Here is an 18,973-nt window from a genome sequence, read left to right on the forward strand (position 1 = left end):
TCCAGCCTCTTTTTGCCACACTGTGCCTGCCAGAAAGGTTCTCAGTACTGAATGTACAGGTGACTTTGCAGTCACTGAGGGCTTTTTACAGAAACTGTGGCAAAGCAGCCTGGGAGTGCCTATGATGTATTCATCTTAGCCAGTTTGACAGTGTGGAAAGAGAAGAAGAAAAGAGCTCCTCATTGGACTGTTATGGGGTGTTTATGGGTATCCCCTTCGTGCTTGCTTGTTACATTCATAACTAATAATAAGATAATATAATACATCCATTCAGCCAACTTTTAGTGTGGTGGAATGAAGGTTAGAGATAGAGCTACTTGATGAAAGATGTGCTACTGCTGCCTTTCTAATGTGTGTATGTGAGTTTTTATTTATTTATTTATTTATTTTTTATGCATTGTATTATACTTGAGTTATTAGGTATATGTTTTGTGGAAGAAACCCCTGAGGAAGACAGCAATAATTCAATCAACCAGTCTTTATTCAGACACCAGTGAGTACATAGATTCATGCGTTGCAAGGTAGAACAGGAAAGTTCCCCCTTTCAGTTAGGTTTTTAATATTGTCTCCCTTCCCCTTACTTATAAAAAAGTATAATGTCGTTTATCTAAGTATTTCATCTTATATAGCGTGAATCGGCCAACCGTTTCTGTTTTGTGTACGTGTCAGATGGGGTCATAAAAAAGTAATGGTAATCTTTCCTGTGTCTAAGAGACACGTTTCTAAAGAAGAAATTGTCCTAGGTCACCTTACTGCAACCTGTCTTATGACAGACGTCAGTATGAATATCCTGCCATTATAGCAAAACAGCTTTGTCAGCTTTTAACCCTTAGTAGCTTGTAAGCAGTGACATTTTCTTTCACATTTTGAACAATAAACACATTGTGCACTGTGCAGTGGAGTTTGGGATTGTTAATACATAGTTTATTACATTATACACTATTTATTTTATTTAAGGATACACCAATATATTATAAATTTTCACCAGGCTGTTCAAGTGGTTACTATGTTCGAAAAAGAGCAAAACGGGTTGTGATGTGCAGGCTTATTGTTGTTATTGTATCATTTCCATCGGCCCCTTCATCCTTCTATTTTCTTAATGCAGAATAGTGGCAGGAGGAAGCTTGAGCAAACTTCAGGCACAAGGTAGGAGAAACACCTGGGGCCTCAAGTATAAACGGTGCATACACACAGAAATGTTGCGTAAGAACATTTCCACGTTCAAATCGCGATGTATAAAACCTAAACTTGGCGTAAAGCCACGCACATTTCCACGATAGCTCATACCCTGTCGTACGCAAGTTCTCTGCTCAGTTTTGCCGACTGGCGGCACCCAGCGTCAAAGCAGTACTACTGTTCCTGTGTGGTTAACCTTTCTTTTTTAGATCTACATCCCTGACGCGGCTTTATAAATACACTGAAATTAATCGTATATTGTTTATTAGTTTAATGCATCTGATTGTATTTAACCTGTAACAATATAATGGTCCACAGAATGGTCAAACTTTTCCAAATACCATAACTGCTTAAGCGTTGTTCCTTTCACTGCACCTCAGATCCCACATCGGATCATCTTTTTCCATATTACTCTTACTGCACCACTCGGAGTATTTATATCACTGTATCTGAGTGTGAATCACAGCTGTACAGCAGCTGATCGGAAAGAGAATTATCGGTATACAACATCAAGCACACGCTGCCTCAGCCATGCTCTCTATTGAACTACTCTCGTATGACAAACGCTTCAGAGCCTTTCCTGTACTGACCTCGCGGTTCAGAAACAGTTTCATCCCAAGAACTCTAAACATACTAAATCAGTCCATCAAGTGCTCCTTGTAGAACTGTTTGTACTTATAAGTACAATTACCTCACTGTAAACTTGCGATACAGTTATAATATTGCACAACCTGAGCCACTTTATAAAGTGTGTATTTATATATGATGACAATATCATTTTTAAGATGAAATACAGCAAAATATGTTTATTATACTATACAAATAAAACTTTAACTACATGGTGCCACAGCACTAGCAAGCCGCTGGCGCTCCGTTCATGGATTGTTCCTGCCTCGCACTGTATTCTTGCTGGTGCTGATGTGACACTGGAAGGATAAATGGATAGAATAATTAAACACTTACTACGAAGATATTTCGATGTTCCTTAAAAGTTTTGAAGAATTGGCGTTCTAAGTTTACAGATGGCTTAACATCTATTACAGAGCTGATTGTGTGTCGATTGGGTATTTGGAGAAAGAAAAGTAAGGACAGGAATTGTAGGTTAGTACGTTTTCAGTCAGTACTGATACAATAAAGTATTTCCTCGAAGGTCGTGCATGGTGCAGCAAGCATCTTGCATGATACATGAACAATCACAGCGCCACCGTGTTCCCATGTTTAATAACATGCTTTAACTCCTATCATCATGAAAATTATATCACGTATACATCATAGTATTTTAATTATTCAGAAAGCTGTAATATCATGAATGTAATGGATTCTGTGTCCTGTTGGAGGAAGAGAAAGCCCAGAAGCACGAAGTGATTCACACACATAGAGCACATAGAAGATCAAATATAAAACAAAGCATTTAATGTGCTACTTTAGTTATGATGGGATTGAGAAACTAGTAAATTAAACGATTTTAAGATTAAGTTTATGATGTTCTACTTTAATGACAAATAAAACTAAGTGATTAAAGTGGAAATTTTGAGATTAAAGTTGACACTTCATGCTTTTTCCCCACTGTGTGCCTATTTTTTTTATCTGTACCCCAATAAGCTTTCATGTGACACTCAGACAGTGGGCTACGACTCATCTTTTCACGGCGACTTTGATATCTGACAACTTTTTATTTCGGGCACTGTGCGACTTTGTGAACTTGAGCTTTCGAGTTTCTCTGACAAGCTATGCCACTTGATCAACTTCCTTTTGTTGTTTATACCACTGTTTAATCCAACAAATAGTACATTTTTCCGTTGCCTCCACTTGGTATTCGCTGAAATTCTTCTATTTTCCCTATTGCTATTGCCATTGCCTTTTCACAGAAGGCTGAGCTTAAGGGCTATTTATATTGATTTGCATATTCAAAGATGCATTATTCTGGGAGGAGTTGGGACAGGACAGCAGGCGCGTGCACGTGTGTTACTTTTCACACTGAATGGGATTTATGTAGCGGAAGAATGTGGAAGTTTATGCATCTGGATTTTTCTGTGCGTAAGCATGTACAACATCCATTTAAATAAAGTTGGTTTTTCGTTATCTTTTCAGATATGGGCTTGTTGCAAGCTGACAAAACTATTGCCATCCTTTATGTAAAGCAATAGTAGTATTTTCAGAAGTTCTGAGATTATAAATATCACAATTCTCACACTAAGTGACTGAAAAAAATTGCAGATAAATATGAAAAATCTGCACAATCAATCTTCAGGAGCATTTAAAGTGTATTAGGTCTCATCTTGCTTCCTGAAATTCCTGCACAATCATCCCAAAAGACAACAGCATACCCAACATTGGAAGAAATTGTTTGATTATTTGAATTATTGAAAGACTATTTAAAAATAAGTTTCAAATCCTTAACTCTGTGGGCATTTTTTGACCACATTCCACTTACTCCAGCCTTAACTATTAGAAGAAACTGAATATGAGAAAAATATTTCTCTCAACGGCCAGAATAGCACTGACTGTATCTGCTAAGAGATTCGGTCAATGCAATTCCCCCTCTTAGCTACCCATCCTCTTTGAGATGAGAGTAGTGGCAGAACTCAAACTTGACATCTTTGAATTACAGAGTAGGCCTCTCAGACACTGTACAAACGAAGTTCTCTTTTAGCACAGATTAGTAACATAGCTGCTCTGATTGTAACAGGAGGGGTTAGCAGAGAAGGCTGAGACAGAGAGAAAGAGATAATAACAGAGCCTCTCCATTTGATAATGTAAACTGAAAGGTGCAGAACATTGACTGTTATATAACGAGTGACATTTGGAAGCTCATCTAGGGACCTTTGGGGTGGGGCAAGTGCGAGGGGACAGTGTAAATGAGAGACAGAAACAGGGAGAGAGAAGGAGCCTGCCACCATGTAATGTGACACCCTTGCAATAGCAGTTTAGAAGTTAGAAGTCTGCTTAGCGCCCAGTCACATTACAAGAGTTTTCCAATGATTTTCATTCATAGACTCATTAACATTATTTTAGCAAGACTGAGGCAGTCACTGTGAGCTCTTGTGACCGACAGTAATGTAGTCTGACATTTTCATTGTCTTCAGTCCAGTGAATCCAAACAGTCTCAGTCCAACTCACCCCTTAACTCAATGGAATGGGCTCTATGAGTGCAACAGTTAAAACCAATGCACGCTCAGCTGAAAGTACAGAACATATAATGCAGCTACGAGAATAAGGAATGTGGGTATTTTGGACCTTGAAAACAGAAATGAGACTTGTATGTCTGAGGTCCAGTGTCATACTCTGAAAATATGCAGCCTGCTCTGTTTCTGGGCAATGATCGCCTGAACTAGTCAACCATGTTGTGCCATGGGTAAACATTTAACTGGGAAAACAGAAAGGATATGATATCACAACTTTGATTGTTAATCTCTTATCAAAAGAACACCCTCTAAGAATTAGCCATGCTCAGTGTACTTTGTTTGAAATGATCCTGCTATGTTTACCATATCTTTGATTTGTTCTGAGCTTATATCTATACTAATAAAAGGCAAAGCCTTCGCTCACTCACTCACTCATCACAGGTAGAAGGCTGAAATTTGGCAGGCTCTTTCATTACAGCTTACTTACAAAAGTTAAGCAGGTTTCATTTAGAAATTCTACGCGTAACGGTCATAACGGTTGACAACGTTCCCCATGTTGAACTTTCTTATTTATGGCTCCATCTTCATGAAATTTGGTAGGTGGCTTCCCTGCGCTAACCGAAACCAATGTACGTACTTATTTCGGTGGTATGATGCCACTGTCGGCCGTCATATTGAACTTTTCAACGGTCTTTGTTACTTATGGGCCCATCTTCAAGAAATTTGGTATGCGGGTTCCCAACGCTGACTGAATCCTACTTACGTACATATATACGTCCATAGCCTGCAGCTCGGTCACCGTGTGAGGCGGCGTTGGGTCCCCCATCCCAATGCCTCCCACGTTGTTGGCTGCCTGCCTATAAAAGGCCGTCCGTTGCACCAGTCTCTACATTCCCTTCCTTGCTTCGCCACGGGATTCACGTCTCCCTGCTGATAACTGCAGCCTTTTTATTTAATCCACGGCTTCTCCGCTGTTTTATTGTTCATTTATTACGATTATAGTTATTGTGTAGGTATTTTAGACTTACTTTACATTGTTCAGGTACCCATTTCCTTTATCATTCCAACCGTACCCCCATTAACATGTCTATCGAGGTGATCACCATCGATCAAAGAACTGTCACTTACCGAGTGGTTTTCATGCCCGGAGATGGGACCTACTTTTTCCATTCTCTTCGTTACATATTGCACGGCCATATCAGGCTCACTCTTGATATCCGGAGGAACATTGTGTCTTATGTATTGAATGACTAAGACAGGTTCAAGGTGTGGACTGATGACGGTACAGGAGATAATTATACTACACAGGAGCATTATAAGAGTGAAACGCTTAAGCCCTCCGCCTATGCATCTGCATGTGAGTTGATGGCTGCCGCTGAATTGTTCGGTTGTCACTTTCAAGTGTACCAAAATGGCCAAATATTTTACACCTTTCGACAACCGCCAATGCCTCTTAAACATCTTAGATTGACAGGTGACGATTTCAGTAGTGGACACTTTGATGTTTATGAATGTTTAAACTCTCAAAAGCTGGATGTGAAGTTATCGATGAAACCGGTTGTATACTTACAACGCTTGACAGATGCCGAATGTCTCTTCAACACAAGTCCTACAAATACTGTCGTAACTGAAACAAACCAAGAAACTCATGCCCAAGAGTAGGCTCAGCTCACAGCTTGGTCATATTACAACTGAAGGGCCGAACTCACAATGTGGTATACAAAGAGATCCTTAACAAATAATTATTGGTATATTATCCCTCAGTTTAAAAAGGTTTAATTTTCTTCTTAATAAAAATTTTAAGGCAGTACTTCGCGGTTGCGAAGCGGGTATTTTGCTAGTAATACAATAAATTATCACTCCCAAAAATAATGTCTGTCCAGCAAAAGATGTAAAGGATTATATCATCCATAATATTCAGGTTTACAGGGCAAGAAACAAATCACAAAACAATTAACACTTACTTGCTCTTTTCTGGCTTGCCTCAGTAGATGTCATTGGCTGTCTATTTCCAGTCAGAATATATGTTAACTTGCCCACATCCAGGTAGAGAATCCCCCCACCTGCCTTTTGTTTCTCATTTCTGTTGCGGGGTCAGAAGCACTCTCTTATATAAGACAGGTATAATGTCAAGCTATTCATCACCTACAAATAAACCCCAGAATCATCTTCTTCTTCATCAGAAGAGTCACAGCGTATTAAAGTTCCTTCTAGCAGCTCTTGGTTTTGCTTTTCCCAGATTTGCTATAACTGAGTTACCTGTATTTTTTACTCAGATCCTACCTAATCTTGGTTGTGCCCACCCACTTGTTCTACTCTAGTATCGTGGAAGAACTCCGCAAGCACATGCTGATGGCCTTGGACATTTTATCATAGCAATAACACATGTAATTACGTAGTTTTGGCCCAAATAACGTAGTGAGCCTGCATGTTACTATACTTGAGTGTTTTACCAGCAATATTCCTACAATCAGGCCAGCTTCCAATGGTCTAGTTTTAGACTCTCCACTTTTCCGTTTTACTAATATATTAGTTTTTTTCTTCATATTTTTGACATTCCAGTAACGAGTCGGAGCAACCTGAAACTTTCCCTCACACTGTCTGACTTTATATTTTTACAGTAGTTTTATATCTAGTTTTTAAAAACAATTATAAGAAAACTACCAACACTCTGGGAAAAATCATATTCACATGTAAGTTGAATTGCCCAGATTCTTATCTTAATGCTAAGCATTGCAGTAAAGGTCAGGAGATCCTCATCAAAACCAAGAGATAGACAACACAGCATGGTGAAGGTCTAGTAGACATGTATCAAGCATTTTTGGCATATATTGTGAAATACACAGAACAGAAAACAGCAGTAATGATTAATAGTAAACATGCATTGTAAACAGCATAATGATGCCCTAATTAAATAAACATTTATATGACAAATTATATGGCCTGGGGACCACCTTTCAGGATATGAGGATGTAAGCAGTACCATCTCGGGATGAAGAGGGGTGATTATACAAAACTTTAACTGTATCTTTTCCTTTCTCTGCAGCACTGAACAGCCACCTAAGCAGGATGTCTAGCCATGACCACAAACCCTAGAGAACGCCCCACCCGATCCAACATTGGCAAAATAAAAAGGAGCTGTTTCTGGAAGTTAGAGTTGCATTCTGACTAGATGAACAAGAAGGACAGAGCTTCAACACTATTACTTACTACAGCAAAAAGCTGCCCATTTTCATTTGTTGCTTGGGCCATAAAGGTCATCTTCTTGATTTAACTAAATGGGGTGACCAATTGGTACATCAGCTCTTTCCCTAAGTGTGTGTCTACTTCCAGACCATGGTACACTGTTTACAATACAGTAAAGAAGAATAACACATTTAATATAATTAAAGTGTGATGACGTTATTGGTGAATACACTAGCCTTTTGCTCTTTGTCATACTGTACTTAAAATGTGTGGGGCTGGCATTAAATAAAACACCACAACTAATTCAGAGCTATACCGAAATTTTAAACATAGAGTGTAATAGTGTAATTCAATTTCTCTCATCTTACACCCAAAAACACTTTATAAGGAATTGAATCTTCCTTTTGAATATTTAAATGTAATTTCAGTGCACATTGTTGCTGCTGCTACTTTCCAAAGTTTTTTAAAGAATAATTTAGATAGCTTAGTTAATAACATGTTTCAGTGTGTATTCATTTGTATAATTTACTTATAAGAAAGAAGTTTAGATACAGGAAATAGAAATAAAAAAAAACTGATTCACACGTCATTAAGAAAGAACTAACAGTCTGGATTACATTAGGAAGGCACTGAATGATGAATGGACATAATTAGAGTTAAGCCTTTTCGGTTTTCATTTTCAGCCTTGCTCCTTTTCTATGAGAAGTTCTTGTTGCTAGGAAACAACTCTCCTGGAACATTTTGAGCACCTGTAGCTGGAAATTGCATTGCTAATTCATTTAAGCAATCTATTTTTACTCATCCTTTGCTGGATTTCCGTGCCGTTTATAATTTGCCAGACACTTGAATGTTCTTCATTGTTATTTCTTTTACCTTAAGTGTTTGCAACCTTTGTGGTTGCCTCTCTTTATTGAAAATGTAATTCTAATTTTTGTACTGAAACCTGCTTGTTCAGAAAATATATGGTTGTTCTTAGATTGCTTGTTTTTAATTTTGAGCTCAGACAAAAAGCAGTGCTTTCAATTAAATTCACTAATTCAGTAGTTCACTTAGTACCTCAGCATCTGCCAAGGACAAGACTCAAGTATATTTGATCAAAGAACATGTCTACGGAAGTGATCAACGTTAGATTTTTATATTTTTTCCAATATCCGAATGACTATAAACAAACACTGTATCAAGTGATGTATTACATTTACACTCATACTTACCATTTCAGCTGTTAAACTGAGCAGTTTTAGTGTACATAAAACCTAATAAAAATGCTATATTTGGAAAGTATTCTATAAAATTAATGTGCTTGTATATAATTATCTGCTTTATTTTTAAATTTTCCTATTATATCATCTAGAACTTGGCAATGGAAAGGTATAAGAATTAATTCTGTTGCCTAAGCAGTTTCAGCGTCCTAGTTTCAAGTCACTGCCTATTCTCCTGGAGTGAATGTGTTTGTATGAGAATTTTCTTCTCTTATCTCAAAGACTTGAAGATTAGGGTTAGGGTTAGATGGCCACTTGAAAGTAGCCATGTATCAGTGAGTATGGATGTGTGTATAAGTGTGCTCTGTGACAGAGTGGCACTTCCTCCATGATTTCTTCCTACCTTGTGGCGAGTGCTCCCTATATAGGCTCTGACACCCTGTGAGGCCGAACTGCAGATGTGGGTTCAGAAAATGAATGACTGATCACTCACAACATATAAGGAGATCTTAAAGAAATGTATAAAATATACCTAGCTGATAATAAATTTCTCTTTCCGGTAATGCAAAATTACAGACCTTTGCCCATTTTGAGCTTTTTCTTCATTCACTGTAAAAGAAACAAGCTAAGTTACATTAATTAACACTTGCCTTTTTTGCCAGTTAAATTTATGTTACAAATTTTTTTTTTATATTTTTGTATTGTTTTTATTTGACTACAGTAATATTATATCATCATCCATATGGCACCCACAAACTGCTTTGGTTCTACTGCTCCGCTTATTAGAGTCTACTTAAAATAGACTTTCTACTTCAAACCACATTTATTAAAATTTCATTCCCACACTGGCAATTTTCTTCTTTATCTTCCAGCATCTTTAATCAACTACCTACTTGTAGAAGTGTTCTTATCAAAAACAAAAATTAAGTTCAGAACATCCATCCATCCATTATGCAACCTGCTATATCCCAGCTACAGGGTCATGGGGGTATGCTGGAGACAATCTCAGCCAACACAGGGCGCAAGGCAGGAAACAAACCCCAGGCAGGGTGCCAGCCCACCGCAGAAGTTCAAAACATAAAGATATTAAAATAATTTATATATACAGGCATACATAAATTAAAAGCCTTTCTATGTCAAATACACACACTCTTTTCTATGAACATAGTGCTTTGACTTTCACCTAAAAATTGAAGAGCACCTTCAGATCTACTTGACAAGGTCACAAAAATAAAACACAGAAAAACAAAGAAAGAAGACTTTCTAAAATCTGTGAGATGACATTTTTACTGCTGATACTAATGCCATCATGAATTCATTTTTGTCACTTTGTGTTTTTAGAACTTTGTTTAAATCCATATTGAATTCTCAGCATCAATAAATTTCTTGACAGATTCCTTAAGTTTAATTATTGCTTTATGTAAAATATTTCAATATAATTGCAGACTTTTTTTTTGCTAGTTTATGATTTTTCAGTTAGCAAGAAGTTAAATTCTAATTTCTATATTCACAGTCTCTCAATAGGCATTTTGTTAGAAAAGATGGCATGAAAAAAAGATTAATAATTAATTTTATTATAATTGGTACTTCATTGATTATAAAAACAATGCTTTAGTTATCACACATTTACAATGTCTTTATGTTAAAAGAATCACCATCACAACTGTACATGTATAAAATGTCGTTTTGTATAAAAACTAAATTTAATATTTCCTGGTGTTAAATGTTTTTTTATTATTAAACATATGCTTTCTATAGATCAGTGCTCTTATTTTACTCTCAGGTATAGACATCTCGATGAAGGTTAATGCTCTTATAACACATAGATTTTTAAACATGCATAAATCTTTACAAACTAGAAAGTACCTAAGTTATTACTCAGATTGAAATAATATACCCAGTTTACCCTTTAAAGTGTAAGACCTGTGTAACTGATTTATCATTTCATGTTCACCAGTTCACAGTGAGCAGAGTCTGCATTTTAAAATTTAATATTGCTTCAGAGCAAAAGTTAGTTTAAAATGTTCTTGATTATATAATTATTTGTTTTGGAACTGAGAAGATATACTATACGATGATAAATAAAACATATACTAAACATAATTATTTTTTTAGATAGTGTTTTAGATTCGTTTTATAATAACTGATTTTAGCAGACAGTTATCTTTAAAATTACACTTTGATTTGAGAAGAGCAAAGAAAGAAAACAATGATGCAAACTAACATATAAAGATAAAATTACTTTCAATGCAGCCCACTGTTTGGATCTTTTTAAAAGAAAAATAGTTAAACCTACACATTTTCCTGAGTTGCACGTATGTCCAAATTTTGTATAAAATCTTTATAACTACTTTGACAATGTCTCCATTCTTATTTGAAAATGCATGTAAATGTGCATGATTTACTGGCCATCACTCAACTGGCATAATGGTAATGAGCTTATTTTGAGGATCACTCTTTATACTGAGTGTTATCATCCATTCTGTTATACATTACCGTGAAGGCAAAGAAAATAAACCAGCATGGATTACGATAAATAGTTAATGCGTTACCTTCCCTGTAATCTATTTTTAACTTTGGTATTAGGATGTGTGTGTGTAAATCTTTTGGTCAGGCTCAATGGCTTGCTATGGCTCCCTGATGAAAACATTACAGAAAGTGGATCAATCTGTGGATGGAGTTTGCCAGTTTAAACCATGCAATTACATTTCTGCTTCCTATAGTTAATTCAAAACAGCTCATGTTTGTACAGCACGTAGATAAGCTAATACAGGAAAACAAATGTATAGGAATAAGTGAAGATTTAAAAAAATATAACATTTGTATTTTTATAAATATAGGAATATAAATAAAACATTAAATACGTTGCTTTCATCCTTTTTACCATTCATTACCCATTCACAAATAAAGCTAAAGAAAAAGAATATGCAGTAAATGAAAATGTAAAAAAGTAAATTATGCAAAACATACTGAAAGCTCTATAAGTTACCGTGCATTTCTGCAATGTTCTGCTGTGGCAAGAAATATCAGAGGCATCTAGTGAATAGAATGGTGTTGTTTTTTCCAAATTGTACCAAGAAATGGTTGGCATTTGAGACCATCCATTACTGAACTAAAAGCTGGATGTCCATTCAGCAGTGGCTCCACACATATCTCTACCAAATTCTCTGTGACCATAATGAACTGAGTCATATCAAAGCGGAGGCCACACTCACTACCAAAAATTGACTGGCTCTGTTCTGATTCCAATAGGCTTTTTCTGGAAGATCCCAAAGTCTGTAGGTGGACAACAGAATCTGGCTGCAGTTTTCCCTTTTGCAAAGGAAGAAGAACATAAGCTTTGTGGAGACGTTTTCCTTTTACACACAGCAGGTGTCGAAGCCAACAGAATCTGTTATCCTTCCCTGTAGAGTAAGAAGCATTTCTAGTTTATATAGTGTAAAAACAGGACTATAATGGGGAAAAAAGCTTCCCCTATGACTAAAACAAACCCAGATAATGAAGTCTGCAAAGTACAAGACTTTCAAAGTAGCAAAGAGACATGGAAACTTAGAAGTACTGTACAATATAGAAATCTATCCTGTTATTAACTACTCCAGTAATTTCACATTCTGATGATTGCAAAAACTCAGTGTTGTGGATCAGGCAAAGGTCAGAATGACCTTTCAATAAACAGAAATATAACATTAAATGGTTAAAAATTATTCAAAGGTCTCTTGCAGTTACGGTTGGTCATGTAAAGACAGACAGTTAGACGGACAAAACACTTAAGAAGTACTCTTATAGGAGGTTGTCATCATAGCATTGAATTAAATACTTAAAGAATTACATTTTGATATAAGAAAACTTTATAAATAATATTTAATCCCTTCACAAAGCATTCATTTATGAAAGCTGGCAACAATCTCAAGTTCTCAGACACCAAGTGAATTTGCCTCAAATTATTTTAGAGATGCCGAAAATGTCTCAAACATTTCTCCAGTCAGTTTAGACAAAATTGAAACTAGTTGGCTTAAAGTATATTAAGCACATGATTTGTTGTTTTATATTCACTTGAATTATAAATATACATCTTAGATTATGAACATACCATATCATTTCTTTTAAATTAAGTAACATTTAATGCACTGCTCTGAAATATTATTGATTTTATAGTATTCTCCTTAATTTAGATTTTTTTCTATTGCAAGGTTTCTTGTTCTACATTATTGTAAGAACCTCTACATATGAAAACAATAAAATGAACTATGTTTGAACTATTATATTAATTACACAATGCCCAAATATTTTATTAAATGGAATGTACAAACTGATGGCACATGAAATAATTTTCTTGCAAAAGATAGAGTTTTCTCTAGGGAAGTTCAACTGTATAATCAAAGGACAAGCCAACGCACCTGTCCATGCTTTTATTTTGTTCAAACTTTGCAGGTCAGTGATTTGGGAAGTATAATTTGGCTGTGACAAACTGTCAGAAAGCTGTTTTTTTCACTCTTGAACAGTAAAGAGACATTAACTCACCTGGAGCTGTCGCATGGAGGAGCAAAGTCATCGTTTGGTTTCCACTAGCCAGTGACATCCATGTCTGCACTGTACAGCTTACCATGCATCTGTTAGATTTATCGACAGTTTTTGGGAACTCTGACAACAGTTTTTCTGCATTATGACACAGCTGGTCATTGCCTAATGTCAATAAAACTCTATGGAAGTTGAAAAGCAAAACCAAAAGAAGACAAGTAAACAGCCGAGAAAGCAAGTGATGAAACATCCTCATGCAATGAGAAAATTCAAAAGAAAGAGCTGTTTAGCTAATCATTCATGTATTCATTAACATCCATTTTCTTGAAGAAAATATGACCACATAAAGACATCAGCCTCCAGCTGAGTAGCAGGCGTAGCTAAAATATGCTTGGGTGCTCTTTGCCAACAGTGATCTAAGCACAGCTATTTAGCTCTCAGGTTACAATGAGTTTTAAGATTAAACCTCTTTTCCAAGTATGTATCTACTTAGAAATCCGGATATTATTTCAGAAACAGAGGAAGATTCAGGACAAATTGAGATTAGCTTGAATGGTTATAGACAGAGATTAACATGTAATATAAAATGTTTTAACAGAAGCACACACTCATATTGTTTGCAAAAGAAAACAATCATTTAACATAACACTAGGTGAACGGATGGTCAATTATCATTTACAGTGAACAGAAAAAGGCAAATGAACTGCATGCTATAAAATTCTGTATGAAAAGGTTACCATAGCTTTGTGTATAGATTTTTTTCCATTTTTTGTGGGGAAGGACAGAATATCACTTAAGAAAAAATGCATACTATTGGGCATGTATGAGAATAGTTCAAGATATCTATCGAGTACTGGCGGCCACTAGGCGGTGGGCTAAGTATCATTTTTATTTTACTGAGTCAAAGTCTATACTTTCATCACGCAATCACAATGACAGCAAAGTTATGTTAAAGATGATCTTGCAATGCATCTTCACTTTACCGGAAAGAAATGGCCAAGATTAGCATGATATCTTATCTTATTTCCCAGTGTGGGAACACAAATTTCAACAACTCCAATAGTCAAGCAAAAAAGTATATTCCATCAAAACAAAACAGAAATGTTGAAATTGTAGTCAGAAAAAATACATAGGTCATTTTAGATAGATAGATAGATAGATAGATAGATAGATAGATAGATAGATAGATACTTTATTAATCCCAAGGGGAAATTCATATAATCCAGCAGCAGTATACTGATACAAAGAAACAATATAAAATTAAATAGTAATAAAAATGAAAAAAAATTAAAATAAAATTAATGTTAGCATTTACTCCCCCGGGTGGAATTGAAGAGTCGCATAGTGTTGGGGAGGAACGATCTCCTCAGTCTGTCAGTGGAGCAGGACAGTGACAAAAGTCTGTCACTGAAGCTACTCCTCTGTCTGGAGATGACACTGTTAAGTGGATGCAGTGGATTCTTCATGATTGACAGGAGTTTGCTTAGTGCCCGTCGCTCTGCCACAGATGTTAAACTGTCCAACTTTACTCCTACAATACAGCCTGCCTTCTTAACAAGTTTGTCCAGGCGTGAGGCGTTTTCATCTTTATGCTGCCACCCCAGCACACCACCGCGTAGAAGAGGGCACTCGCCACAACCGTCTGGTAGAACATCTGCAGCATCTTACTGCAGATGTTGAAGGATGCCAACCTTCTCAGAAAGTATAGTCTGCTCTGACCTTTCTTACATAGAGCATCAGTATTGGCAGTCCAGTCCAATTTGTCATCCAGCTGCACTCCCAGATATTTAAGGTCTGCACCCTCTGCACACAGTCACCTCTGATGATCACAGGGTCCATGAGGGGCCTGGGCCTCCTAAAATCCACCACCAGCTCCTTGGTCTTGCTGGTGTTAAGGTGTAAGTGGTTTGAGTCGCACCATTTAACAAAGTCTTTGATTAACTTTCTGTACTCCTCCTCCTGCCCACACCTGATGCAGCCCACAATAGCAGTGTCATCAGTAACTTTTGCACGTGGCAGGACTCGAGTCATATTGGAAGTCTGATGTATATAGATTGAACAGGACCGGAGAAAGTACAGTCCCCTCGGCGCCCTGTATTGCTGAACACAATGTCAGACCTGCAGTTCCCAAGGCGCACATATTGAGGTCTGTCTGTAAGATAGTCCACAATCCATGCCACCAGGTGTGAGTCTACTCCCATCTCAGTCAGCTTGTCTCTAAGGAGCAGAGGTTGGATGGTGTTGAAGGCGCTAGAGAAGTCCAAAAACATAATTCTTACAGCACCACTGCCTCTGTCCAGGTGGGAGAGGGATCGGTGTAGCATATAGATGATGGCATCCTCCGCTCCCACCTTCTCCTGGTATGCGAACTGCAGAGGGTCGAGGGCGTGGGACCTGTGGCCTCAGGTGGTGAAGCAGCAGCCGCTCCATGGTCTTCATCAGATGTGACGTCAGAGCAACAGGCGGAAGTCATTCAGCTCACTAGGACGTGATACCTTTGGGACAGGAGTGATACAAGATGTTTTCCAAAGCCTTGGGACTCTCCCCTGTTCCAGGCTCAGGTTGAAGATGCGCTGTAGAGGACTCCCCAGTTCCAACGCACATGCCTTCAGCAGTCGTGGCGATACACCATCTGGACCCGCTGCTTTGCTGGCACGAAGTCTTTTCAGCTCTCTGCTCACATGGGCTGCTGTAATTGTGGGTGGGGATGTCTCACCTATGCTGGTATCAGCAGAAGGATGGTTGGAGGATGCAGTACTCGAGGTGAGAGTGGGTTACTGTGATCAAACCTATTAAAGAAGTTGTTCATTTGGTTTGCTCTCTCCACGTCTGTCTCGATGGCGGCACCCGCTCGAGCTGCAGCCAGTGATAATCTTCATCCCATCCCACACTTCCTTCATGCTGTTGTTCTGCAACTTCTGCTCCAGCTTTCTCCTGTACTGCTCTTTCGCCATCCTGAGCTGGACTCGGAGTTCCTTCTGCACGCACTTGAGCTCATGCTGATCACCACCTTTAAAAGCCCTTTTCTTCTGGTTCAAAAGGCCCTTGATGTCACTTGTAACCCATGGCTTGTTGTTAGCATAGCAGCATACTGTTCTTACTGGAACTACAATGTCCATACAGAAGTTGATGTAATCAGTTGTGCATTCAACAGCCTCTTCAATGTTCTCACTATGTGACCCAAGCAATATATCCCAGTCTGTAGTTCCAAAGCAGTCTCTCAGAGCCTGCTCTGCCTCAGGGGACCACTTCCTGAATGAGCGTGTAGTTGTAGGTAGCGCCCTCACTCTTGGTTTGTAGTGAGGCTGAAGCAGAACCAGGTTATGATCTGCTTTCCCAAGCGCAGGCAGCGGGGTGGCGTGTATGCGTCTTTAACGTTTGCATACAGTAGGTCGATAGTCCTGTTTCCCGAGTGTTACAATCCACATACTGGGAGAAGGCAGGTAATGTTTTGTCCAGCGTTACATGGTTAAAGTCTCCAGCGATTAGCACAAGTGCCTCAGGGTGCTGCGTTTGTAACTTAGCAACTGCGGAATGGATGATGTCACTCGCCATCTCCGCGTTCACTTGAGGGGGGATGTAAACAATAACAGCAATCACGTGTCCAAACTCTCTGGGCAAGTAATAGGGGCGCAGACTTACGGCCAACAGTTCGATGTCCCTGCAGCAAGTGGAGATTTTAACGTTTACATGTCCTGAGTTGCACCACTTTGTATTGACATAGAGAGCGAGTCCTCCTCCTTTTTTCTTTCCGCAGGTACTTGCGTCTCTGTCCGCTCTAATTGTGCTAAACCCAGGTAGCTCCACGTTAGCATCTGTGATGGTAAACATTAGCCATGTTTCACTAAAACACAGCAAGCTGCATTCTCTGTAGGTTCTGACATTTTTCACCAGCACAGCCAGTTCGTCGATCTTATTTGGTAGTGAGTTTACATTTCCCAGGATCACAGAAGGCACCGACGGTTTATAACGCCATTTTCTCTCAAGTTGTCTCGATTTAATCTTATCTTTTATCTTCGCGCCGGCTCGGCTGCCCCGATATCGTCTTCTTACCTCGTCAGGTAAATAAGGAACCACACCGGCATAAGCATTTCTTTTCAGTGCTTTAAGCTGACTACTTGAATAGGCGATTCTCGGAGTGTAAAAATCCTTGTCAAATAGTAAAATAGTAAAAAGTGTCCAGGGAGCAATTCCACATAAAAGAAAATGGTATGCTGGTTTATGTGAGAAACTATTGCTCTGCATTCTTTTTAGAATACAGCGTTTTTTGTACTTAGCCCTGGGAGAAAAGGCAAAAAAGAAATCAGCACTAAAAGTGTTAAAGGCAGAAAATTGTAAATGGCGTGTCATGATTGAAGATGCTGGCTCGTCGTAGTTTTTGAGGTTGTGCTGAAGGCTCTCCAAACTGGCTATGCTGATGCTTTGCATTCTTTCTTCTGTCAAAAAGATAAAAATGTATTGTAAATTGTAATAAATCTTTTGTTTTTAGTATTATTTCATATAGTGTCATATGTTTAGGAGAGGGTGGTGTCAGGCTCCTTCAAGTATTGTTTTCATTTTGTACATGGTTAATTAACATTGGGCACACCTCCTTCTCTTATATTGACGTGGAACTTGAAGATCGACCAGCACATTTAGCAACAAGCAGAGATAACTCGTTATTTATGCTGTATGTGTTTCACAAAAAGACAATTTGAAAACCTGCATTATTTACTTATCTGTTAAGCTCCTTAAACTGAGTTCACCTACTATACACAGTATTAATGTGCCTTTATGGCATTATATTTTATAGCATTTGTTTTATAGAAAATGTAAAAATCTGGTATGAGAACTGATGCTATAGCAGTTCAACAGCTGTCTTGGGACCTTAGGTTTCCATGAAGTCTCCATGTTCTGTTTAAATGTGCATCAATTTTCTCTGCTAACCCAGAGTTTCTCCCAGTGTTCAAATTTGCAGTGTGTCAGCCAGTAGACTAGCGATACTCTGTGAATACGATGGTGTGCTCTTTATAGTTCAAACCACTGCACAACCATGCCACCTTGAGATCGAAGAAAGAAGAATGTAGTGAGAGATGCACAGGCTTTATAACCAGTCTGTAATGCAAGTGATCAGCATTATATACTAGAGAGGCAGTTTCATCCAATGTTGGCTGTTACAGCTCCAGGGGATGTTGTGGTGGCCTCAAAAAGCATTATGGGATGCTCAAAAAAAAATGATGAACAAGAGCAAACGTGAACACAGCAAATTCGCTGCAAATATTGCTTTGGTGAAATTCGCTGATCAATACTACTGATTAATTGGAATACAAAGCAAACAAAACTACGGGAGGCATAATGTTTCCGTTGTTGTTTAAAGAGTGTCAATTCTTCATTAACTTATTGCTTCACTAACGGAGTCCCATTGAGTATCAGTCATACCAGGATTTTTTGGTAAACAAAAGTTATTGGAGTTACCACCTTTGTTTACGTAATCATTGCACAACTGACTTGTTACCATTGGCGCAATTTGTTAAGTTATTGTGGATTCAGAAAGTATTCAGACCCATTCACTTTCTGCACACTTTAGTGTGCTGTAGATTGAATTTTAAATAGGTAATTTGACAATTTTTTGCTCATCAATGTACAGTCAATAACTCATAGCGATAAAGCAAGAACACATTTCCAGAATTGTTTGCAAATTTATTAAAAACCAAAACCTGAAATCTTTCATTCATGTAAGCATTCTGACCCTTAATTCAGTACTTTGTAGATTCCCCATTGCCATCAATT

General features: G+C 37.9%; 1 protein-coding gene across 1 annotated transcript; it reads right to left on the bottom strand.

Annotated features, from left to right (window-relative positions):
* Window positions 1-10,238: 10,238 nt before the first annotated feature.
* Window positions 10,239-13,581, bottom strand: LOC120539178. The gene is made up of 2 exons (XM_039769008.1): window positions 13,208-13,581; window positions 10,239-12,090 (listed from the first exon to the last, which is right to left on the bottom strand). Exons 1-2 carry the CDS (start codon window positions 13,458-13,460, stop codon window positions 11,723-11,725), a joined length of 621 nt encoding a protein of 206 aa, XP_039624942.1. The 5' UTR covers window positions 13,461-13,581; the 3' UTR covers window positions 10,239-11,722.
* Window positions 13,582-18,973: the final 5,392 nt, after the last annotated feature.

This window comes from Polypterus senegalus, chromosome 11, assembly GCF_016835505.1.
Source record: "Polypterus senegalus isolate Bchr_013 chromosome 11, ASM1683550v1, whole genome shotgun sequence".
NCBI lineage: Eukaryota > Metazoa > Chordata > Cladistia > Polypteriformes > Polypteridae > Polypterus > Polypterus senegalus.

Coding starts and splice junctions, on each gene's coding strand:
- LOC120539178 (XM_039769008.1), bottom strand. CDS start 13,460: ATGAGGATGTTTCATCACTTGCTTTCTCGGCTGTTTACTTGTCTTCTT. Junction 12,091..13,207: donor CCTCCATGCGACAGCTCCAG/GTGAGTTAATGT, acceptor CTTACTCTACAG/GGAAGGATAACAGATTCTGT.